Source organism: Leopardus geoffroyi, chromosome E2 (assembly GCF_018350155.1).
Source record: "Leopardus geoffroyi isolate Oge1 chromosome E2, O.geoffroyi_Oge1_pat1.0, whole genome shotgun sequence".
Lineage (NCBI taxonomy): Eukaryota > Metazoa > Chordata > Mammalia > Carnivora > Felidae > Leopardus > Leopardus geoffroyi.
In genome coordinates, this window is record NC_059335.1 from 1,769,919 (window position 1) to 1,795,525 (window position 25,607).

Genomic DNA, 25,607 nt, shown 5'->3' on the forward strand with positions numbered 1-25,607 from the left:
CCCGCCTCATTTGAGGAATCAGTCAAGGGCATCCTTTCTTACTACTCCTATCTGACATCACATTGGAAGTACACCTAGAGCAGTAAGAAAATAAAGTCATAGATAAACAGATGGGAAGGAAGAAATAAAACTCTATCTGCAGCTGATGTACCTTTGCAGAAAATCCTAAGGATTCTACCCAGAGAAATGGCTACAAATAATGTGATGAGTTCAGCAAGGGTGCAGGTTACCAAAATATCATCCCCCAAACCAATGATCATTCTGCATACTACTGAAGATCATATGGAAAATCAAAGTGTAAAAATCAACGCCATTTACACTCAAAAAACAAAACACCTACTTGCAAATCTTAACAAAAATATACAGAGCCTGTATTGAAAATTATAAAACAGTAATGAAATACCAAGAATTAAATAAGTGAAGTATCATAGCATGTACGATGTTCATGATGCTGCTTTTCAACAGATCTACAAACCAATTCCTATAAAATGCAAACACGATTTTCTGCACCCTAAGATTTATATGAAAAGTCAAAGGAACTAGGAAAACTAAATCAATTTAAGTAATAGAAATCACTTTTACCTAATTTTGAGGTTTACCGTATAGCTACGGAAACTAAGTAAATAGATGGGATCAAGAAAAAGTCTGGGTGTTTGGGGTTTAAAACCAAATAAAAAAGTTTGTTTTCTAAAACTGTTAAGTCTTAACGTCTTAAGTGGTGCAAGACAATGTGCCCATTCTTATGTGTGTATTTACCTCATCTGTCTAACTCTCCTGCCACTGAACAGTAATGAATGTATATACGAGACACATAAAGGATCAAGGCCCATGGCCTCTGAAACACGCCCCCTGCCCCAAGTAAACAAAGGAATCCATGACAAAGTGCTTGACAAAGCTTGACAGAGAAGCCTCACAAACTTTTCATTTCATTTGCCCTTCTAATCTCCACCTTCTTTTTATAAAAATTCCTGAGATAACGCTGCAGTGTAAACTAAGAAAAAAGTAGCTGAACATTTTACTTCCTGCATAATCAACACCGGTCTCTCCCGGATGAACTCTCAGATGCACAGTAAGGCTCTGGGCCGGGTCAATCTCTAACTGCATCTCTACACGACTCCTGATGGCCTGGGATGGATGGTTTTCTCACAGCGAAGATACCTGGGGGGTCTCTCTTTGGTATGTTCGATCAGACGCCATGGTAGATGTTTTCTCTGGCAAAAGGTTTTCCTCGGTGGTTACATTCAAGAAGTCTTTCCCCAGAAGGAGTTCTCGCAGGGTGACCGAGGACTGCCCGCTCGTGAAGGGTCTCCCCACTTCTGCTGCGCTGCCCCTGACGGGGTGTCTCCCAGTATGAATCCTCTGATGCTGAGTGAGGGAGGAGCTACGACTGAAGGCCTTTCCACACTCGCTGCACTTATAGGGCTTCTCCCCGGTGTGGATGATGGCGTGCCTGATGAGGTTTGTGCTCCAGCAGAAGGATTTCCCACACTCCATGCACTCATAGGGCTTCTCTCCACTGTGAATCCGCTGGTGCCTCGTGAGCCCCGAGCGGCGGTTGAAGGCCTTCCCACACTCAGAGCACTCGAAGGGCTTCTCCCCGGTGTGGATGCTGAAGTGTCGGATGAGGTCCTTCCTAGTGCTAAAGGCTTTCCCACATTCTTTGCACTCAAAAGGTTTTTCTCCAGTGTGGGCCCTTTTGTGCAAGATGAAAGTGGAGCAGTGGGTGAAGGCCCTTCCACACTCGGTGCACACGAAAGGCTTCTCCCCGGTGTGGATCCTCTGGTGCCTCTTGAGGTAGGACCTGTGGTTGAAGGCCTTCCCGCACTCCAGGCACTCGAAGGGCTTCTCCCCCGTGTGGATGACGTAGTGGTGAATGAGGGCCGCGCTCTCACAGAAGGCCTTCCCGCACTCGCTGCACTCGTAGGGCTTCTCCCCAGTGTGAGTCTGCTGGTGCCACATGAGGTAGGACCTGTGTTTGAAGACCTTGCCACACTCGAAGCATTCGTAGGGATTCTCGCCAGTGTGGATGATGTGATGTCGAAGGAAACCCGGCCTGTGTCGAAAGACCTGCCCACACTCTTTGCACACAAAGGATTTCTCACCAGTGTGTCTCCTCTTATGCAGGACAAAATTGGAGCGGTGGGTGAAGGCCTTTCCACACTCATTGCACTTATAAGGCTTCTCCCCGCTGTGAATGCGCTGGTGCTGTGTAAGGTAGGACTTGCGGTTGAAGGCCTTCCCACACTCCATGCATTCGTAGGGCCTCTCCCCCGTGTGGATCATGTGGTGCTGGAGGAGGTGTGTGCTCTTAATGAAGGTTTTCCCGCACTCAGTGCATTCATAGGGCTTCACTCCAGAGTGAATCTTTTCATGTCCAGCAAGAAGGTGCTTCTTATTAAAAGTTTTCCCGCATTCATTGCACTTAAAGGCATTTTCCTCTTCTTGAATCATGGGATCTTTACCTGATCCACATGAGTCACGGTCACGGATGGCACCGCCTAGGGGGACCAGGTCCTGTGCAATCCGCGAACACGGTCCATCAGCTGTCCCTAAACCACCATGTTCAGGGGTCATTTTCTCAGGGAGCTTCTCCCTCTGGGCTTCGAACCCTGGTCTCGAGTGTCCTTCCTGCATTTCTGACGGTCCATGCTGATCCTTGGTTTGGCCCAGCTGACAGTTCCCTGGGTCACCACGTCTTAGTTCCTGGAACGAGGCCCCCTTAGGCAGGGCTGGATCACAAGTGGTGGGTTCCATGGTCTTGGGTTTGTCCTTGTCACCTGAAAGAAACCCAATACACAAAAAGCCCTGTGAATAATGACAACATGGGAAAAATAAAACTAGCGTTTCAGCGAAAGAAATGAAGATGAAAACAGGGCCCATCTCTGTTATGTTTTACTACCTCTGAATCTCAGGATTTTTACCCGTGGATCTTGGAATGTTGCCTTTTTGAAAGGGAGACCCAGGAGAAGCCAGGCGAGGGGACAGGAGGTCTGAGGGGAAATACTACAACAATCCCATTGTGCATGCGTCTGCAGTCTAATTATGGTGCTGTGTGCTTCAAGATACCTCTATGCGTGGACATCCCGCATGGGCACCTAGGAATGTATCCCTTAGTTTGGGACGGCAGGTAACTCATTACAGGCCTCCAGTTTGTGCTAAAGAGATAACTCGAGGCAAGGTGTCCCGCCACATAAGAAAATCCTACCCTGAAATTAGAAAGTTGGGACTTTGAGCCACAAGATACCAGCTGGACCTCTGGAAAAGGAAAAAGAGCTAGAGCCTGAGTCCCACGGAGAGTAACTCAATTGCGCGTATGTAACGAAGGCTCAATAAAAATAGAAATAGTGACGCTCTGGCCAATCTCCCAAGTTGGCCATATCTGTGCACGTTATTGTCATACACGGATGCCAGGAGGGAACAAGTCACTGAAGACATGGAAGTTTTGTGTCTGAACACCTCTGGCCCTGCTTGTAAGCTGTACCCTTAATCTGTAACAAACACTGAAGGCAGGGGCGCCTGGGTGGCTCAGTCGGTTAAGCTCCCGACTTTGGCTCAGGTCATGATCTCGAGGTTTGTGAGTTCAAGCCCCGCGTAGGGCTCTGTGCTGACAGCTCAGAGCCAGGAGCCTGCTTTGGATTCTGTCCCCCTCCCTCTCTGCCCCTCCCCTGCTCAAACTCTCTCTCACTCTCTCCCTCTCTCTCAAAAATAAACTTTAAAAAAAAAAAAACAGAAAAAAAAACAGGCAACAACAGATATTGGCGAGGATGCAGAGAGAGAGGATCTTTTGCACTGCTGGTAGCAATGCAAACTGGTGCAGCCACTCTGGAAAACAGTATGGTGGTTCCTCAAAAAACTAAAAATAGAACTATCCTATGACCCAGCAATTGCACTACTAGGCATTTATCCACAGGATACAGGTGTGCTGTTTCAAAGGGACACATGTAATCCCATGTTTGTAGCAGCACTATCAACAATAGCCAAAGTATGGAAAGAGCCCAAATGTCCATCGATGGATGAATGGATAAAGAAGATGTGGTGTACGTATATGTTATGTGTACGTGTATATATGTATGTATATATACATATGTATATACATGTGTGTATATGTACACACACACACACACATACACACACACATATATATAACGGAGTATTACATGGCAATCAAAAAGAATGAAATCTTGCCATGTGCAACTACGTGGATGGAACTCGAGGGTATTATGCTAAGCAACATTAGTCAGAAAAAGACAAATATCATAGGACTTCACTCATATGAGGACTTTAAGAGACAAAACAGATGAACATAAGGGAAGGGAAACAAAAATAATATAAAAACAGGGAGGGGGACAAAACAAAGGAGACTCTTAAATGTGGAGTATAAACAGAGGGTTGCTGGAGAGGTTGTGGGAGGGGGGATGGGCTAAATGGGTAAGAGGCATTAAGGAATCTACTCCTGAAATCATTGTTGCACTGTATGCTAGCTTAGATGTAAATTAAAACAACAACAAAAACCTAAACAAACAAAAAAACACTGAGGGCAGAGTAAGAACAGATTTTAGGAAGTTTTTCTAGTCTTTCTAACAGTGTGTCAAATCTAAGGATAGTTGTGGGAAATCTCTGAACTCCCACTGGTTTCGGATGACCTGGGAAGACTTGGCATTCTCGGGAGTTCTGTGTTCTTAGCCTTGAGCTTGGCTGGGTTCAGAAAGACATCAAGAGAGTTTTCCAGTAGGAGGTGCCCACGATGGGGGTCCCACTGGCAGCACAGGAGTCGCCCCAGAGAGGAAGTACCGAGGGTACAGTAGCCTCGGGGGACAGAATGTACAGGGGACCAAGAGTTTGAGGATGGTGTTGATGAGGACGCAGGGACAGAAAGGAGACAAGGGAACAGGATTCCCAAGGTTCTTGGGGCGGGGGGGAGTGGGCGGGAAGGGGACAGTGAAGACTCCCAGGACACGGCAGGAAGTGAGCAGGACTGGGCTGCACGTACTGAGTCTGGGGAAGAGACCAGCAAAATACACATGGATCTAGAGGAGAAAATGATAATACTTTACTTGAAGACATGAAGGAAGAGCTGGGTCAATGAAGAGTACGATGTGGGGGTCAGAAGAGTCAGAGGAAGGTGTGTTGAAAGGGACAAACTTCCAGTTCCAAGGTCAAGGGCTAGGAACGGGACGTACCACACGAGGGCCCTGGCTACTCCTGCCTGCCGTGACACAGAGCAGAGATGAGAGAGTAAATTGCAACAGTTCTCACCACAAGAAGAAACCTTCTTTCCTTTTTAATTTTCCTCCTTCCTTTACTTACACTGACATCAGGACCTGTTTCCACTAACTGAAAGAAATTCAAAGATTTTCACTCGTACGAAAACCACAAAAAGCAAAAAATGGTGTTCAGCGTCTGTCGCATCGAGCCGTCACAGAGGCAGTGGGCCCCCTGGGTGGCAGAGGTGGCCCACCGAGCTCCTTCACCAGAACAGTCCCTGACATTGAGCCGCCACAGCTCTGAACTGTGTCTGCGAGCACCTGTGCTTTCTCTCCACTTATTTTGGGCATCTGTCAGCAAGATGTGTCCTAGGGCATCAGAAAACCCTGAGAGAGATGATTTTTAAGTATAGAAATAGTAAAAAAAAAAAAAAAAAAAAAAAAAATCCCATATAAATAAATGCCGTTTTGGCTAATGAAAAGTTTCACAGGAACATTCTACTTTCACATGGTGGGGAAACCCGTACGGTGATGTGGGTCCATTACTACTTGACAAAACCAGGGGAATAAAACTTAATCACATAAAACTGACAATTCTACCCAAATGAGTAAAAAAAAAAATTCAATACAATTCCCCATAAAATGCCAACTGGGCCATCAAGGAACTTCACAGTCTGATGGTAGGACTTGTATGAAGGGTCAAACAGGCAACAATAAAGAGAAGGACACCTACCATCCCAGATGACAGTACTGCCACGGAATCACAGGCTCACACACTGTGGTACCGGCACACAGAGAAGACAAATGAGCAATGGAAAAAGAAGAGACTTTGGGAAACACACGCAGGGAGCTTTGGCGGACGGCAGAGAGGGCAGAGAAGCTGGGGGGCTGAAGAAGGGGAAACACAGTAAACGGAGCCAGAAAGACTGGTGTCGCACTGGAAATGCAAAACTGTACTCGTATCTCACAACAGACTCCAGTTCCACCTTGGATCGAAAGGTTAAATGTCAAATGTCTCTCTCTCAAAATAAGCAACAAACATTAAAAACATTTTTTCAGGGGCGCCTGGGTGGCTCAGTCGGTTAAGCGTCCGACTTCGGCTCAGGTCACGATCTCGCGGTCTGTGAATTCAAGCCCCGCATCGGGCTCTGTGCTGACTGCTCAGAGCCTGGAGCCTGTTTCAGATTCTGTGTCTCCCTCTCTCTGACCCTGCCCCGTTCATGCTCTGTCTCTCTGTCTCAAAAATAAATGAACGTTAAAAAAAAAAAAATTTTTTTTTATAAAAACAAAAAAACAAAAAAAAAAATATTTTTAAATAAAAAAAAAAGAACACAGTGGCAACGACCCAGTAAAAAACTTTAAAGTTTGCATAGCCTGGAATCCATCTACCTCACTCCAAGAAACATCAAAGACGCTGTAACCACATGCAGGATGACCTTCGGGGCGGCTCCGGGCAGCGCCTGCCTGAGCAGTGAGTACGTGAGTGCACGGGGAGCGGATGGGGGCTACGTGAGCTGGGAACTTACTGACCTTCTTTAACCATAAGGAGCTTGATATATATATTTTTTATGTTTATTTATTTTTCAGAAAGAGACAGAATATGAGTGTGAGCAGGGGAGGGGCAGAGAGAGAGAGAGGGAGACACAGAATCTGAAACAGGCTCCAGGCTCCGAGCTGTCAGTACAGAGCCTGATGCGGGGCTTGAACTCATGACCTGTGAGATCATGACCTGAACTGAAGTTGGATACTCAACTGACTGAGCCACCCAGGTGTATTGAGCATATTTTTATGCACCTTGAGCATATTTTTATGTTGAGTACAAAAAGGATGAAGTTACGCTACACAACAAACAAAACGAAGGAGGAAATAATTCCCCTGGAAAGGTGCTCTGGACTCCGGTTCAGGAAGCGGCCCCAGGGCCAAGGGCAAGACCCCCTCCGCTGGACGGAAGGCGCAGCTGCAGACTCGAGCGCCCGAGTGGGTGTGGAAGGGTCGAGGCTCAAGCGGGGGAGGAGGCGCAATGCACTGTCAACGCCTCGGTCACACGGGGACACGTCCGTGGCTGGGGAAGTGCTAGCCGTCTGGAACAGAGTCTGAGCACCTGGGGAAGCGCAGGCAGGACCTGGAGCCGAGCCGACCAGAGGCACCACGCAGACGTGGAGAGCGGTGGGGAGGCCAGCGGCCCCCCCAGGGAAGATGATGGGAGTGAGCAGGGAGCGTGGGGGCGGGGCTGATGGAGGCGGTGGCATACGGGAACCGAGTCGGGAGATGCACCGGGCGGGACACGGCTGCACAGGACCTGGGGACGCCGGCCAGAGAGAGGCACTGAGGGCGGGGGGAGGCTTGAGCGGCTCTCTGAGGCCGTGTCCGGTCCCCAACCTGCCACCGAAACTTGGCAGGTGGACGGAGGGAGAGACATTACGGGTCCCTGGCCGGGCACGCGGACTCTGGGTCAAAGGGTTCCCCGGCTTCCGAACCACCAGAGAGGCCAGAACGAGAAGCTTCCCGGGGAACCAGGGCCCGCGGTCCCCTCCTGGTCTCCAGCCTGGAGGGTCTCCCGCGCGCCCGCATCCTGGCTCCTACCTGGACAGGTGTTCTGGGAGAGGCCTCTCTTCGCCGTCCACGGCTCCTGCCCGCGCTCCAGCTGGCAGATGAGCTCCGGTCTGGGGACGGGACACCCTGGTCACGGAGAAAGAAATAAGACACTGGGATTTTTGGGAAAACAAATTAAACCTCTCAATCTAGTGTGGGACTTCCGGATATGGATATGACTTCAGAACGAAGCTGCTCCCATCCACACGGACACTGACTCGTCACTTGCAAACTGGCACAAACACCACTGCTGGGATCCAAAGACTTGAGACAGTAGTGCTGGCTGTGTAGACAGCACCTGTTTCCTTTGACTTCCAGCTCACAGAATCCCAGGGAAGAGGATCCCCTCCTTCCAGAGAGTGTTTTCTCGTTATTCCGAGCAAGTGAGTCTCACCCACGTGTGCATCCATCCACACCTCCCGGCACGTCCGCCTCACATCCAACGAACGCAAACCTCTGTAGGCGAGGCCTGGGTATCGGGAGATTTAAAAACCTTCCCAGCGGATTCTGGCATCAAAGGAAGGTCGAAAAACCACTCTCTACCAACCTGCAAGTGCCTATGCCCCATCACCAATCATTAGAGGTACATAAGTACACAACCTGGTAGGAGCCAGGACGGCTGTGTGGGTGGCATCCTGGGACTTTTATGAGGGAACCTGCCTCAAAGCCCTAGACCAGAAAGGGGATAAAGAAACACACAGCTGGGCTGTCACTCGCCAAGCGGGGAGCTGGGATCACCTCTGAACTTACGAGACGAGAGAATGAACGTCCCTCAGGGTGAAGACTGAGCTGCTCTGTCATGTAGCTACTCACAGACGCAGGGAAAAGACACAGGACTGCAGAGAAGTCAATGGCAGAGGCACCAGGACCCACGGAAGGCTGTGCTGACAGATACAGAGCCACAGACGGAGAGTATCAGTGGTCACTACGCAAACCTCACTTGCATCTGCTGCAGGCTCAGCTCGGGTGTCAAAACGGGAGTAAGACTTCCCTTCAGCTCTCAGGAGCCATGCGTCCTGTGACCCCAGGGCCTTTGCATGTGTTGGCCCTACTACCTAGCAGGCTGTTCTCTCTTCCCACCTTGTGCCTCTAGAGAACTCTAACTCTTCCGGTCTCGGCTCCCACGTTACTTCCCGACAGGACTTCGCTGAAGCATGGCTTCATTAATCTGCCACGTTGTTGTGGAGTTTCTCATCCTAACAATAAATGAAAAACTAGCATTTATAGGGTATAACCATATCCCAGGGACTGCGGCAAGCAATTCAAATACGTTATGGTTTTTGTTTTTTTTTTTTTAATTTTTTTTAATGTTTATTTTTGAGACAGAGAGAGACAGAGCATGAGCAGGGAAGGGGCAGAGAGAGAGAGGGAGACTCAGAATCTGAAGAAGGCTCCAGGCTCTGAGCTGTCAGCACAGAGCCCAACACGGGGCTCGAACTCATCAACCACGAGATCATGACCTGAGCCTAAGTCAGACGCTCAACAGACTGAGCCACCCAGGCACCCCTCAAATACGTTATGTTTAAAGTGGAAATAAATTTATGGGATAATTTAAAGAACTGATATATTTAAAACACTGACTCTCTCCATTCAAAACAAAGTTTGCATCTTTACTGACCTGAGTCTTTTTTTAGATCCTAAGCAAAATCCTTCTGTAGTTTACAGGTGTGATAACCTAGGTCTGCAAGGGCTAATTCCCTAGTTGCCCCTGTATCGGCAAAAACCCATCTCATTCATCTGTTTTTCCATGGTCAAGTCTCTGGGTGCGTGCCCCAGGGACAACTAGGGTAAGTGGCTGTCGTGCAAGGCCAAGGTCCCCCCAGACTACCGTGCTGGGGTGCAGGTATGCCCAGTGGGCCAGCAACACTCAGTGCTGGGCTGCTCAGCCAGGTTCCCCGAGGGACTGATCGCACAGGATCGCCCTTTTCAAGGCGCATCAAGACCAGTCCCAGCACTGGTCCCCTGTGTGATATGAGGGATCTACTGGCCACACAGCGTGGGGCGCCCTCCTCAGATGATGTGGCACAAGAGGCTTCAACTGCTTCGACGGCAAATCCCGCCATTGTTGCCGGCCTTACTGTCGTAGTCCGTCCCCCAACCCAGCAGGGATGGGACAGCCCATTCTTGGAGACCCATGGTTCAATGTATAAGGGAGAAAAAAAAGTGTATGGGGTATCTTGTTCCTGCGAGGACACCTCAGGACGCATCTCCCCTTACGCCAGATTGCACAACCAATGTCAGGGCACCGGCCAGTGCATCCGGGCTCCCCCGACCGCAGCTGCCCAGCAGCATGCCAGAGTCTCCTCCTTAAAATCACACTGACCCAATCAGAATGCCGATGCCGCCACCATGCTGCCCTAGACGTAAGCCCCGGCCCTCTGCGGCTGTCAGGGCACCCTACAGACGAGACTGCCACTCAACAGGGGCCACCTGGGACTGCCGGGAGCTCATCAGGTAAATACCCAAAGAAAAGGAAAATGACCAGGGACAGAGAGGTGACAACAAACAATTATGCTGGGGACCAGGGCTATCCCAGGGAGGCTGCTGCCCAGAGACCCCACGCCCTCCCCACCCCTCTCACCAGCAGGAGACAAATTCAATACGGGGCTGCAGGCAGCTAAAAGCCCAAGAAAATGAAGCAGGAGTAGGAGGGGTGCTTTAAAACTCATGTACCAAGCGAATACCAGGTTTAGAAAACAACACTCATCCTAAACTACATACTGATTTAAAACCAGTAACAAAAAGAAACCCCTAGATACACAGGAAGAAAATAAAAAATAACTAAATGCACAGTATACAACTAAAACACTGCCTACAGTTTGGTGCGATTAGAAATGCAAAATTTATATGCTAAAAGTTAAGATAACAAATTATAATAATAATGTATAGCATAATTATTCTGTATAATAATTCTGTATAGCATAACAAAATTTATATTCCAAAAAAATTATATTACCAAAACAAAACCGGGCACTGACTGGTTTTTCTGACTCTACAATATAGGTTCTGAATTAACTTCAGGATTTGCTAAAATGCACCAATTGACAAAACTTCTTAAATTTAACCAATACTGGGGCTCAAATCCTAGTTATACCTGGAAATTCTTCTAAATTTAAACACAGCGCTGCCCAAACTTCAGTAGCTAGTACAGGGGAAGAACAGGTATGTCTCACTTTAACTGCAGATTTGCCTACAACTCCCTGCGTCCCAGCGCCCACTGTCCTAAATTATGCCCTATGGGCACGGGTGCCCTGACACATCACAGAATTAAAATACATTTTTGGCGCTTACAAACTGGCTTGGTAAAGTGGGGCCCGCAGACCCCAATTAAAATAGTTAATACAGCCCAGTAGAAGCTGAAAAGGAGCCTTTTATCACATAAAAGCCGATCAATAAAGGAATGACCGTCCCACTGCTGCTCCACCTGACAGCCCAGTTGTGTCTGTGCCTGAACCTGGGACAAATGAAGGGCACCTCATGGGGGTGACTACAATCTTAATACTCTGGTCCACCACTGAGGGTCCCTGCTAGGAATGCAGCGTGTCCTCCCCTCAATGTCATTATGCCCAAATTCCCAATGTGATCGTATCTGGAATTCCAGATAGGATCTTTAAGGAGGGAATTAAGGTTAAATGAGGTCAGGGGATGGGCCCCAATCTGGTAGGACTGGTGTCCTTTAAAGAAGAGGAAGAGACAGCCTTTCTGAGCCTGAGGAAAGGACACATGAGGACACAGCATGAAGTGGCAGCTGGGAAGAGATTGCCATCAGACACCTCTCTGCCGGCACCTCGGGTCTGGAACGTCCAGCCTCCAGAATGATGTGGAAATAAAGCTGTTGTTTCAGCCACACAGTGTGGCAGCCAGAGCGGACTCACACGATCCACACACCCAACATCCAACAGAAATCAAGGACATCATTCAATCCACACCCCGCTGATTCTGGGCTGAGAGCTCTGGCTAACCGTGCTGCCCGGTGCCTGCTCTGCCCCTTCTCTGCCAGCCTGCCTTTCCCCCGCAGGGAAACCCTTCTTCTCTCCTGGGCTGCCGGGGAGGGTGGCTCAACAACTCTGACCCGCACCCATCTCTGCAGACGAGATTTTAAGTGCCCCCACTTTCTCCAGGAGCACACGTGTGACGGTACATCGAGGACGACCTTGACCACGGAAGGCCATCTGACACACTCGGTTATGGATAAACACAACCCAACATCTTTTAGTCCCTTTGTGGGATTAGTTATATTATAGTTTATTTATGTAACTATAAAGAGAGAGAGCACGCACACACGTGCACGCAAGCACAGGTAAGTGGGAGGGGGGTAGAGAGAAAATCCCAAGCAGGTTCTGAGCTGTCAGCTCGGAGCCCAATGTGGTGCTCAAACCCACACAAACCGTGAGATCATGACCTGAGCCGAAACCAAGAGTCTGACACTCAAACGACTGAGCCACCCAGGCGCCCCTGGGGGATTAGTTTTAGATAATAACACTACTCAGCATTATCTGGGATCTGGTTACTACATTCTTCATTTACACATTTTATTTAACCTCACCGGTGTTGACAGTTACAGGTCAGCCCACCTTAAATGAGGCTTCCTCCAACCAAGACTCCAAGATCTGTTCACAATACTGTTAACAGACGCTCCGGTGGGCGCCCTCAGAGACCCCTTCACTACAGAGGCTTTGGACAACCTCTTTCTCCTCAAGCCTCCTGGAGTCTCTGAATGACCAACGATGGCCACAAGGGCTTCTGATGGGACAAACCGTCCCCAGTTCCAGCCTTGAGCAATACACTGTTAAAACCACAGTGACTGACCACACACTAGACCCTCCTGAAAACAGCCGCTCTCACAGACAGGAGCCTGCAACCTCCACGCCCAGCTGCCCACCGTGCCCTGGGTCACAGAAACAGCATGGCACAAGCTTGGCACCGCCACCGACGACTCCCTGAGACAGGCTGGAGCCCAGCCTGGGCCCCGTGGCATCCTCCCCTTGTGGGGCGGCTTCTCCTGTCTGCAGTTCCCAGCCACATGCTCTGCTGCTGGAGGAGGTCACCTGTCCCCAGGCCCCCAGAAAACCCCTGGGAGTAACAGAGGCAATAGTTAGGGGAGTTTGGGGATTGTAAAAGAGAGACTGCTTTCCATCACACCCGAGGGGTCTCAGTGGAGTGTTGCTGCTTTCTAGCCCTTAGCCAGAACGTTCTAAATAAAAACGGGACCTAAGAAACATCGCTTGGCCAAACTTCAGGGGGTTATTTTCACACCAGATGCCCAGATCAACAAACGGTCCCATCTCCACATTCATTATAAACTGCTGGGCCACTGCCCAAAAATGGACTCCTTCAGGGGAAAGAACAAGACCCTCCCGTCTCACAGACACCCCCAAAATAAGTCAAAACCACGCATCTCTACACATACAAGGGCCACGATACAAGGCATGGCCAGGCATTCCTCGTTCCCTTCAGAGCTGCAGGCGATACTCGTAATGGACACACACCTCACTTCTCCAATTACACAATGCTGGGCTCTGGGAAGAGAGGGACATTCAAGAGCTTTCGCGGCCCAAACATGCCCAAAATTGCTGGCTTAAGTAGAAGACATAACTATCACTTTGAATAACTCCTTTTCAAATCCCAGTGTGACAAATAAACCCAAGTGGGTCTCTAGCTTGCCTTACAAAAGGCCTCTTGGCCTAACACCCCACACTAACACCACTGTTTCAACCAAACGCGGCAAACACAGGAGGTGCCCATCAACTTGAGCGGGCATTCACTCGCAAAGGATACCCCAGTCCCACACGTGGACAACACCGACCCAGACCAACACTCCAACAACGACAACTCCACGCCAACACTAAAACCTTCGCCCCAGCATGTGTCCAGACTGCCTCTCCTAAGACCGAAAGTAGACACAGAACCTTTTTGCTTTCTTCTATTAGGAGTTCTATTATGTTCTTGAGGTGACTTTTTGGAACACTCCTAAGGAGGGGCCAGGGGAACCAAACACGTGCTTATAGCACTGGAACGTTCAGTTCCACCCCCCAACCTCTGAGCAGGCAACAGGGGCTGGAGATGGAGTTCAATCACCAATAGCCAGTGATTTCCTCCATGATGCCGGTGTCATGAAGCTTTCATCAGCAGCCCTAGCTAACGTGGTTCAGTGAGTTTCCAGGCTGGTGAACACATCGAGGTGCAGGAAGGGTGGCAAGCCTACACAGGGGGCATGGGAGCTCAGTGGCCTGTCCTACACACCTCGTCCTCTGCGTCTCTTCCATTTGGCTGTTCCTGAATTTGATCCTTTACAATAACTGGGTAATATTAAGTAAGGTGCTTTCCTAAGTTCTGTGAGCCACCCTAGCAAATTATCAAACCTGAGGAGGGGGTCATACCTGAGTTATAGCCAGGTGATCCAGACAGGTGACGACCTGGACTTGTGACTGGCACCTGAAGTGGATGTGTGGGAGGGGGAGGGGCTGTCCTAAGAGACTGAGCCCGTTTTAACCTGCGGGATCTGTGCGAACTCCAGTTAGTGTGTGGCAGAATTGCGTGGGGTCGAAAACAAGATTTTTGTGTCAGAAGTGTTACTGAGTAGAGGAAAAAGAGATTCTTTTCGTTTACACACAACTAGCACACACATGGGCGTGTATGTACAGACGTGCACAGGCGTGTACATATGTATGTAAATGCACACATAGAAACATGTAAAATACATGACAGCATTAAGCTCTCTACATCATCTGTCACTAAGTCACCTCTACAAATGCAAATCTTGCAGGTGCAAATTCATACGGTGGGGGGGGGGGGGGGAATGCTGTGACAATTTACATGAGTGGAGCATGAATAAGCCTGAACAGCCCCACGCAGTCAGTGCTCAGGGGATCTGTGATTGTTAACTGCTTTTGAACATGACCCATTTTTTTTTAATTTTTTTTTAATGTTTTATTTATTTTTGACACAGAGAGAGACAGAGCATGACCAGGGGAGGAGCAGAGAGAGAGGGAGACACAGAATCCAAAGCAGGCTCCGGGCTCTGAGATATCAGCACAGAGCCCGACGCGGGGCTCGAACTCACAGACCATGAGATCATGGCCTGAGCCGAAGTCAGACGCTCAACCGACTGAGCCACCCAGGCGCCCCAAACGTGACCCATTTTGAATTTTTCTTATTTTCTTCAAAGAAAGAATCCTGCATCATTCTGGTAAATGAGAAACCTAGAGTCTACCCTTAGTGGAAGATCACCACAAAAACTCAGCAATGCCATCAAAATGCTGTTAAGTCCCAGTAAGCTCATGCTGCCTATTCATGGCTGTGGGCTCAAGGCTCCTTCTGTTTTAAAGGGAAAAGTGCCAACAACTGGAGGGTGGGGGTAGTAAAGAAGATGTATTAAGGTTCAGCACTAGGGGCACCCGGGTGGCTCAGTGGGTCAAGCATCCAACTCTTGGTTTCAGCTCAAGCCATCATCCTGGGGTTCGTGGGATTGAGCCCAGGATGGGCTCTGTGCTGACAGTGGGAAGCCTGCTTGGGATTCTCTCTCCCTCTTTCTTTGCCCCTCCCCTGCTTGTATTCTTTCTCTCTCCTCCTCTATTTCTAACCCCCTCTCTCAAGATAAATGAGTAAACACTTGAGAAGAAAAAAAAAAAAAAGATTCAGCACTAAATCCAGACTTGCCATCAAAAGCAATCAGAGGCAGGAAAAGAGAAGAAATAACGCAATCATCATATCAGGGTGTCTCTCAAGGCCAGTTCATGTTCTTACACTCTCTGAAATAAGGTTTCTCAACCTGACATAATTATGTGGGTTACGGGCATGATTATTTAGGTCAAGACACTTCTTTGCAGGGAAGACAGGGAGGAAACTGTCCTGTGCGTTACAAGAATGTTTGGCAGCACTCCAGGTCTCCACCCACCAGGTGCCTGTCTCAGCCCCATCCCAGGGCGACAACCAAAATGTCTACAAACACTGCCCAGTGTCCCTCGGGGACGACATCGTCCCTGCTTGAGACCGCTAACCTAGAAGGCCATAACCGGGATGATGAGAGAAAGCGACAGGGATGGGGGAGGGCCCTGCATAAGATCTGGTGGTCAGGACACTGCTGGCGAGGAGGCGGGGACCGCGCACAGAAGGGTCACCGTCTGAGAAGCTGAAATGTCCACGAACACTCACCAGGCAGACACAACAGCAAGTTGAGGCCCGAGCCAGGTGTGTGCGCAGGAAACCACCAGACGCCCCGCACAGCCAGAGCAGGGGGAGCTCAGGGAGAGCACGGAAGGGGAGAGAAGAGCTCAGCAGGGCCAAAAGGCACTTTCTATTTGTTTTTTTTTTTTTTTTTTCTTAATTTTTTTTTTCAACGTTTACTTATTTTGGGGACAGAGACAGACAGAGCATGAACGGGGGAGGGGCAGAGAGAGAGGGAGACACAGAATCGGAAACAGGCTCCAGGCTCTGAGCCATCAGCCCAGAGCCCGACGCGGGGCTCGAACTCACGGACCGCGAGATGGTGACCTGGCTGAAGTCGGACGCCCAACCGACTGCGCCACCCAGGCGCCCCTTAATTTTTTTTTTTTCAACGTTTACTTATTTTTGGGACAGAGAGAGACAGAGCACGAACGGAGGAGGGGCCGAGAGAGAGGGAGACACAGAATCGGAAACAGGCTCCAGGCTCTGAGCCATCAGCCCAGAGCCCGACGCGGGGCTCGAACTCACGGACCGCGAGATGGTGACCTGGCTGAAGTCGGACGCTTAACCGACTGCGCCACCCAGGCACCCCTGCACTTTCTATTTGTAAACGTTTTGTTACAAAATATTTAATGTATCAAACTTCTCTAATTTTGTTTTTGCCTCTTCTTACTGAGACCTAACTCCAGTTCTCCAAAAATCGGCACGTCTTCCCCTAAGCTCTGGGGTCTCAGATCGAATGGCCTCGTGGTGACTAACCTCAAGCAGAGAAACATCTAAGCTGGCGTTTCTCAACTGGGCACCCTGGATTCTGCAGGCGGGACCATTCTTGTTGAGGGGCCCGTCGTGTCCATCGAAGGAGGTCTCCAGCATCTCCGGACTCTAACCACCAGAGGCCAGTTCCACCCACACCCAAGGCGCGACAACCCAGAGTGCCCGCGGACGTTGCCAAATGGCTCCTGGGGGCAAAACTGCCACCCGCCGAGAGGCACTACTCTAACCGCCTCTCTCGTCCCGGCAGACGATCCCGGCCCTGGAAACAAGTGACAGCCACGAGGGCACGTGAGCACAGAGAAGCCCCGTCACTGGGATCACCTCGTTTACAACAATACCTGTCGGTGCTGAAGGCAAAGGCCTCCGGGGGGCCCGACTCCCTCCCTTCCCGGAGAACTTCCCATCACTCCCTGCCCTGCTGGCCCTGCTGAGGACACTTGAGCCAACCAGGCTCAGCCCGTCAGCTCCCCCTCTGGAATGTGAAATGAGGACCTCGGATGGAGACCAGTCTGTCCCGGGCACTGGGGTCAGAGGTCCAGAGGAGCTCGGGCTCAGGTGGCCATTTCTGCCTCAAGGACACCCCACACAGCCCCGCAGCAGAGTAAGGAAGAGAAACAACAGAAACAGGCAAAGACGCAGAGGTGCGAAACCTGGGGGCCACGCCTGGAGACAGAAGGTCCTCTGACAACGAGGTGGCAGGTCCCCCCCCTAGGGTGGAGTGGGGAGCACTTACCCAGAGACACCAGAAGTCCACAGTTTTCCAGCATCACCTCCTGGTACAGGGTCCTCTGGGCCGGGTCCAGCTGCCCCCACTCCTCCTGGGTAAAAGTCACGGCCACATCGTCGAAGGTCACAGATACCTGGATGTCAAACAGAGGTAGCAGCGTGTTGGTGTCGGGGTGTTGGATGGGATCGGGCCTCATCCCTACATCCCTGATAAAGGCACAGAGTGATCAAGGCTCGAATCGCCAAGAACCTCGTGAGCGCCAAGCTCCGTGCCGGGCTCAAGGTGGGGGCGGACACAGCAGTGTAAGGGAGAAGCCTCCTCCACGGGAGCCACCGGAAGGTCACACAAGACAATGGAAGCGACGGGTGGACTGGGAGATGCAGACACCATGGGCCCCAGGACGTCAGAGGAATGAGTGAATAATGACAATAACAGCATTGGTGACAACGGCAGTACCTGAGCCTCACTGGTCCTGCTCGCTGCCTGCCCCATGCTGAGGGGCACATCCTGGTTAAAGCGACTACAAGTCCCCAGTCCGTAAGTCAGTCTCCTGTGGCTGGAATCCAAACTCTTGAAAGCCGACACTTGCCAGCTGTGTTAACCTTGAAGACATCACTTCATTTCTCTGAGCGTCTGTTTCTGGATCAATACAATAATAGTTCCCGCTTCACTGGTCACAGCCGTGAGACTTACATGGAAATGACTCAGCTCAGCCTCTTTGGGTTCTCGTTTCTCCCACAGCCCCCCTCCCCGGGCGGGGGCGGGGGGAACATCTCATCACCTCCAACCAGTCCCCGAAAGGCTAAGGGAGTTCCCCCAATTCACCCGAAGCCTTGCCTCTCACAAACCAGAGGCAACATGTTAACCGCTGCTTACTCTTGTACTGGGAGGAAGAGAGGGCATCGGGAATTCCTCCGTAATCACAGTGATTACAACGTACTGACATTGGGAAGCATGTGCCCCAACTTTTGTCCTTAAATACATTTCCATCAATCCTGAAACTATTTTCGTGAACGTGGGCAGAGGAGCAGAGCCCTCGGCACTGACCTCACAAGAACGGCACCTGGAGGGCTGGCGCCTCCCTGGGTAACCGGCAGGGACCGGACCTGCGCCGCCCGCTCCGCACCTCACTCCCGGGGAGATTCCACCAGGAACCATGAGCCTCCTTCTTCCTGAGCTCTGACAGCACTTGCCCCGAGGCCAGGACACTTCGGGACCAGGGAGCACAAATGGCTACGGAGAACACAGGCTTTGGCCACGGGAAGAAGAGCCTCTGACTGGCCGCCAAGTCGGTGCCGGCGGAGGAGGGGTGGAGCATCCCGCCCCCCACTCCAGCCGCTGGGACCACCGCAACCTCACTGCCCCGCCCGGGCCCCTGAACTTGTCTCTGCCCGGAAAGCGGGCCCCCTCCGCCCGACGCCCAAGGTCCCCTGTTAGAAGACGGCAGGTGGGGCAGCGTGGGTCCTCCCAGGTCCCGTTGGGGGCGGGATTTACCCTAAGACTGACGGGAGTCCCAGGCGGAAGCATCATTCGTTCTTTCCACAACTTACTGGCGAGCCCGAGACCAAGCACTCCGCGGAACCGGGGGTCAGTTAAGCCGCAAGCCAGCCCCACCCTCCACACCCCGCGAGTGCGGAGATCGGTCCAGCGGACGTCGGGGCTCCCGGCCCACCGGGGGCCCGTCTCCGCCCTCGCACAGACGCAGCAACTCCGACGCCAACGTCCACTGACCTGGGTCGGGCCGGTCGGCGGCGCCGCCATCGTGGGCCCCGCGGGTAGAGCAAGGCGAAAAGAGGCGAGCGCCCGGGCGGCCTCGGCGTAAAAGACACCACGACTCGGGGCGCCGCCCTCGGCGACCGAGGGGATGAGGGCGGCCGAGAGGCCGCGGCCCGGCGAGCGGCCAGGGGGCACACCCGCTGCAGGGAGTCGCGGCCCCTGCGAAGCGCGAAGGTGAAGCCTAGCCTCCTTCCCTGTTTGGTCCCCACGAAAGGCCTAAGGAGCGGCGCAGGCACAGCCCGCGGCAGGTCAAGGCCGTCCCAGGGCAAACGGCTGAGGCAAATGGCGGCGGCGGTGAAAACCCCGGAAGCCCCGCCCACGTACGTGAGCCGCAGGAAGCGCCCCTGTTCTTGGCAGGCATTGGCCTCAGATGCCTTCTGGGTAATGTGGTTTCCCTCCTCTGAATCCAACCGGGCAGGATGGACTTAACCAGGCGTCTTCCTCCGAGGGGAGGGAGCACAAGCAAGCGAGCAACCGATCTGCCTTTTTAAGTGGCCACAACTCGGAGGACCAAGGGGCAGGGGTGAAGCCTCCACTCTGTGCCTGGGAAGTTGAGGCTCCGGCGACGGACATTTGTCAGGGTGGAGGCATATGAAAAGGCGAAGAACTGGCCTTCTGCCCCAGCTGGCCTGGTGACTTCCTTTTTTCGGTACCACCTTCCTCGATCCTCTTCTAGGGGAAAAGACCAAAAAGTAGCTTAAAAATCCTCCCAAGGAGGGGGCGCCTGATCAGCTCAGTTGGTTAACCATCTGACTCTTGATGTAGGCTCAGGTGATGATTTCACACTCTGCCGACAGTGTAGAGCCTGCTTAGGATTTTCCCTTGCTCTTTGCCCAGTCCCCACTCGTGCTGTCTCAAAAAAGGAAAAAACAACCACCACTGAACCTCCCAAGGAGGACCTCCTCCCAAGGAGGATTCACAGATTGCACACTCTCCAGGGACTTATTTAGCCTAGGGCCTTTTTCATAAGATGAATGAACTTCTGAGTCGTGTAGTTGGCCCAGATTACGGAAGAATGGATTTGGCATCCTGTGAGGTGGGGAGGAGCAGACAGAGGAGGCTTAGAGGGAAATTTAGAACTCCAGTTTCCAGCATGGTCAATTTGAAATGTCCATGAGACCACGAGGCATGTGTTACATAGGCAGTTCAATGACAACATTGGAAAAGAGTTCAGCTTTGATAATATAAAGGAAATTTTCAGCTTTTCACGTTTGTGGGCTTTGCTCTTGGGCTTCTGGGGAAATTATACTTTAACATTTACCAAGGTCAAAATGGCTTGGCATGGGCTCTGTTTCTGCCCCAAGCACATGTTGTACATCTGCTTCACTGAAAATAAAAATAAAAATAACAGGGGCACCTGGGTGGCTCAATCGGTTAAGCACCTGACTCTTGATTTCAGCTCAGGTCAAGATCTCATGGTTCGTGGGTTTGAGTCCCACATCCAGCTCTGCACTAACAGTGCAGAGCCTTCTTGGGAATTCTCTCTCCCTCCCTCTCTCTCTCTGCCCCTTGCCCACTCGTGTTCTCTCTCTCTCTCTCTCTCTCTCTCTCTCTCTTCTCTCAAGATAAATAAATAAACTTAGAAAAGAAAAAGAACGAGAATGTAGCATTCCAAACATAAATATAAGAAAAAGAAAAAAACCTCCCTGGTTCCCCTAAGATTAGTCATATGTATTTGCACATACTAAAAACGTAAGACAAAGTCTGAATTTTTGGAATGTCCTGGGTCATAATGTTAATTAATAAAGAGTTACAATTCATTGTGTGTGTGTGTGTGTGTAGCACTGTACCAACCGTTCCTTCCCCAGAGCACCCTCTTCTTTGCTTTGTGAAGATTGTGTATCCTAGGTAGCTGTCTTAACATGAGCTCAAATAAAACCCTCTTCCTTTCTCTTTAAAATTTTAAAAAAGGTTTGTTCATTTTTGTGGACACTCCCATGTATTTGAGAGTTGTTAGCTTACACTGCTATTCCAAGTCATGACGCTAGGTAAGACCAACAGAGGAATGAGTGTAGATTGAAGAAGAGAATGGACAGAGCATGAACCCTGGGCCAACCTGACTTTGTTAAGTTGTTGATGTCAAGAAACCAACAAACTCACATTAGGGGTTCTAATGTCCACCTAGAGGTACGTTAAGCAATCTAAGAAGTCACCATTGGTGACTTTTTTTTCATAACTGTGGAGCTGAGAGAATCAAATGCATCTTTGATGATTTGAGGATGGGTACAGATTCAGAACTGGAATGAGAGAGTGTAGAAATGCCCTTCAGGGGGCGCCTGGGTGGCTCAGTCGGTTAAGCATCCGACTTCAGCTCAGGTCACGATCTCACGGTCCGTGAGTTCGAGCCCCGCGTCAGGCTCTGGGCTGATGGCTCGGAGCCTGGAGCCTGCTTCCGATTCTGTGTCTCCCTCTCTCTTTGCCCCTCCCCCGTTCATGCTCTGTCTCTCTCTGTCCCAAAAATAAATAAACGTTAAAAAAAAAAATTAAAAAAAAAAGAAATGCACTTCAGATTTAATATTTCTAAGATGAGACAAAAGCATAGCAATAAGTTAATTAGGTCAAGGAATGAAGAACGTATGAAGAGTTCTATGGAGAACTAGTAAGATATGTTTTATAAATATTGACATGTATACATCTTTTATAACTATGTGTATGGTGTATATGTGTGTATCGCATATACATATGTAGTTGTAATATGTATATATGAGATTTATTTCAAGAAATTTGCTTATGTGATTGTGGGGCATAGCAAGTTTCAAATCCAGAGGGCAGAGGGTAGGCTAGTGAGTGGCCTGGAAACTCTCCAGCCAGAGCTAATGCTGCAGTCTTGAGGCTAATGTCTTTCCTTTTAAAATTTTTTCATATTTATTTATTTCGAGAGAGAACGAGAGAGCACTTATGCACACATGAGAGCAGGGTAGGGGCCCAGCGAGGGAGAGAGAGAATCTCAAGCAGGCTCCACACCCAGTGCAGAGCCAGCAGCAGGGCTCCATCCCATGACCCTCGGACCACGACCTGAGCTGAAATCAAGAGTTGGATGCTCAACCCACTGAGCCACTCCCGGAGGCTCCCGGAGGCTGAACCTCTTCCTCAGGGAACTCTTACTTAAATCCTTAAGGCCTTTTCACTGATCGGGTAAGACCCACCCACATTATGAAAATAAAATCCTTTGCTTAAATAAGCCAATTGGTTGTAGATATTAAGCACATCTATAAAATACCTTTACAGCAACACCAAATTAGTGTTTGATCCAATAATGACTGGCTAGTATAGCCTAGCTAAGTTTACACATAAAACTAGCCATCACAGGGGCGCCTGGGTGGCGCAGTCGGTTAAGCGTCCGACTTCAGCCAGGTCACGATCTCACGGTCCGTGAGTTCGAGCCCCGCATCGGGCTCTGGGCTGATGGCTCAGAGCCTGGAGCCTGTTTCCGATTCTGTGTCTCCCTCTCTCTCTGCCCCTCCCCCGTTCATGCTCTGTCTCTCTCTGTCCCAAAAATAAATAAACGTTGAAAAAAAAAATTAAAAAAAAAACAACTAGCCATCACATTCTACTTCTTGTCAACTTGGCACCCAGATGCATCTCCTTAAACCATACATAATTTCCAAATAAAAATGGTGAAAAAAAAAAAAAAGACATACTTCTGTCTAACTAGATCAAATCTGGTATTGGTCCATTGGATTTTATATGATGAATGCAATATGATCTAAATTAATCTATTGATCTAATTTGTGTGTTTGTGTATATGAGACGTAGGGGGGAGAGAAAGCATGAGCAGGGGACAGAGAGAGAGAGGTGGTTGTGGGGGAGAGAGGTAGAATCTTAAGCAGGCTCCACACTGAGTGTGGAGCCCAATATGGGGCTCGAACCCACAACCCTGGGACAATGACCTGAATCAAAATCAAAGAGTCAGACGCTCAACCAACTGAGCCACCCAGGTACCCCTGTATTGATCTAATGTTAACTTCTCTGACATTAGAAATTGTCTTCTGGTTGTGTAAGATAATATCTTTGTTCTCAGAAAATACAAATATGAGACATGAAGCTCTCAAATGGTTCAGAAAAGTATAAATTGATGGATAGCGGGCAGGGAAAAGGATGAATGATAAACCAAATGTGACAAAAATGGGAATTGGTAATTTCTGTGTGAAGAGTATACAGAGTTTCTTCATGCTACTCTTGCAACTTTTCTGTACTTTTGAAATTATTTACAAATAAAAGTATATATGTTTCTGTGTGTGTCACTGATTAACTTCTGATACTTTGTTTATTTTAACTATTGTTTATTTACTATTTTTCCCTCTAGCTGTTGCTCCATGAGTGCAAAGGTCTTCGTTTTCTTCACTGCTCACTGCTGTATCCCCTCCCCCAACTTCTAAAAATGTCTAGCACAAAGCAGACACATCATAGACGTTTCAGTAAGATATAATGGAACATTGAATCATAATCTTGAAAAGTTATGTTTTTTTAAAGCAATGCAGTTGGTTTTTTAAACTACAATTTGTTTTTGAATAGGAAATGGATGCATATGGCACAAAACCAAAATGATAGGACAAGATTAGCAGTGAGAAGCTTTATTCCTACCTATTCCTTGATTCACAAGTAAGCAATTGAATGGCTTTGCTTTAGACAAAGACAAATGTACATCAGAGTTTTCCCCATTTATTAGCCAAAGGGTAGCATGACATATCCAGTCTTGGGCTTTATGTATTTTTGCCTAACACTATATCCCAGAGATAGTTCCATGCCAGTATATGAAGGGTGTCTACATTGTTCTTAAAAGCTATAAGCCCTTTAAACTTCTGCAGAAGGAGTCTGCAAGATAAGAAGCAGACAATATTCTCTGGTTTCCCGCAGCTGCAAGGGAAGCAGATGTAGTCATAGCTAACTTTGTAGAAGCAAATGTTTAGAAAAGAGTTACATATGAACTGGAAAAATAATGCCTGACCTCTGAAAAGTCTGTTGTTCTGATTGATTTCTCTATTTAATATGCATGACTATGGTAACAGTATTTAATTGTTTTTCTTTTCTCATAGGTATAAAGCCCTAATACATTGGGGTGCCTGGATGGCTCAGTCGGTTAAGAGACTGGCTTTGGCTCAGGTCACAATCTCATGCTTTGTGGGTCTGAGCCCCACATCAGGCTCTGAGCTGAACGCTTGCTCAGAGCCTGGGGCCTGCTTCAGATTCTGTGTCTCCTCTCTCTGCCCCTCCCCCACTGGTGCTCTGTCTCAGTCTGTCTCTCAAAAATAAATAAATGTAAAAAAAAAACTTATATAAAAAACCCAAAGCCTTAATAAATCTGTTAGCCAGAAGTGCATCCAGGGAGTTCTACCTGTACACGGCCACTATGAAAAAGGATTCTAAAGACTGCTCAGGTAAACAAAGACCATGACCATTATTGTTCATTTAAGTGAACAGCAAATATCTTTTGGGTTTTACAATTTGCCATGATCTTTCTTTTTGCTAGACCTTCAATTCCTTTTTTCAAAAAAAATAGCTAACTTGGTTTTTTTTTTTTTTTTACATTTTTTTTTTCAACGTTTTTATTTATTTTTGGGACAGAGAGAGACAGAGCATGAACGGGGGAGGGGCAGAGAGAGAGGGAGACACAGAATCGGAAACATCTAACTTGGTTTTTTTAGAGCAACGTTGGGTTCACAGCATGAATGGAAAGTAATATTCCCATGTATCCCATCCCCACACGTTCAAAACCCCTCCCACTAACATACCCACACCACGCTGGTACAGGCTATAACTGAAGACTATACATCATGTCATTATCATCCAAAGTCCACAGCTTACAATAGGGTTTACTCTTGGTGTACATTCCATGGGTTTAATAAATGTTTAATAACATGTATCCACCGTTATATCATACAGAATAGTTACATTGCCCTAAACAAAATGAAACGGAACAAAAAAACAAAAACAAACACAAACACAAACAAAAAAACAAAAACAAACACAAACACAAAAACAAACACAAACACAAAAAACCAAACATCTGTGTTCTACCTATTATTCATGCCTCTCTCCTCTTAATGCCTGGTCTGACTTACCGCTGCCATAGCCAAGCCCACTTCAGCCTGGAGAGACTAACTCTGAATAATGAGCACCAAAATGATGACAGAAATGGATTACAACACGTTAGATAAAACATGGGTCCTTGAGTCCATATGTCATCCAAGTGAATTAACCAATTTCAAAAGGGCAGGGCGGGAAAAGTTCTTTACAAAAGAGGACCCACTCAGAAATGTGCAAGGGAGTAGAATGACAGAAATAGAACGTTCACATCATACCAAGTGTAGATTCAGGCAAGAGTCTGTAATTCAGTGGAGGCTGAAGCCAGTAGTTGAAGTGTGGTG

General features: G+C 49.0%; 1 protein-coding gene and 1 long non-coding RNA gene across 3 annotated transcripts; one reads left to right on the forward strand and one right to left on the reverse strand.

Moving 5' to 3' along the window:
* Positions 1 to 349: 349 nt before the first annotated feature.
* LOC123577878 (zinc finger protein 264-like) lies at positions 350 to 19,553 on the reverse strand. 2 transcript variants are annotated; one of them, XM_045440240.1, is made up of 4 exons: positions 19,195 to 19,553; positions 17,470 to 17,596; positions 7,788 to 7,883; positions 350 to 2,777 (listed from the first exon to the last, which is right to left on the reverse strand). In XM_045440240.1, exons 1-4 carry the CDS (start codon positions 19,222 to 19,224, stop codon positions 1,144 to 1,146), a joined length of 1,887 nt encoding a protein of 628 aa, XP_045296196.1. In that variant the 5' UTR covers positions 19,225 to 19,553; the 3' UTR covers positions 350 to 1,143. The 2 variants fall into 2 exon arrangements, with proteins under 2 accessions (XP_045296196.1, XP_045296195.1); XM_045440239.1 differs by lacking the exon at positions 19,195 to 19,553 and adding an exon at positions 17,920 to 18,097.
* LOC123577971 lies at positions 19,526 to 23,844 on the forward strand. Its single transcript, XR_006702182.1, has 3 exons — positions 19,526 to 19,888; positions 23,546 to 23,657; positions 23,755 to 23,844. It is a non-coding gene; the product is annotated as an uncharacterized LOC123577971 (long non-coding RNA).
* Positions 23,845 to 25,607: the final 1,763 nt, after the last annotated feature.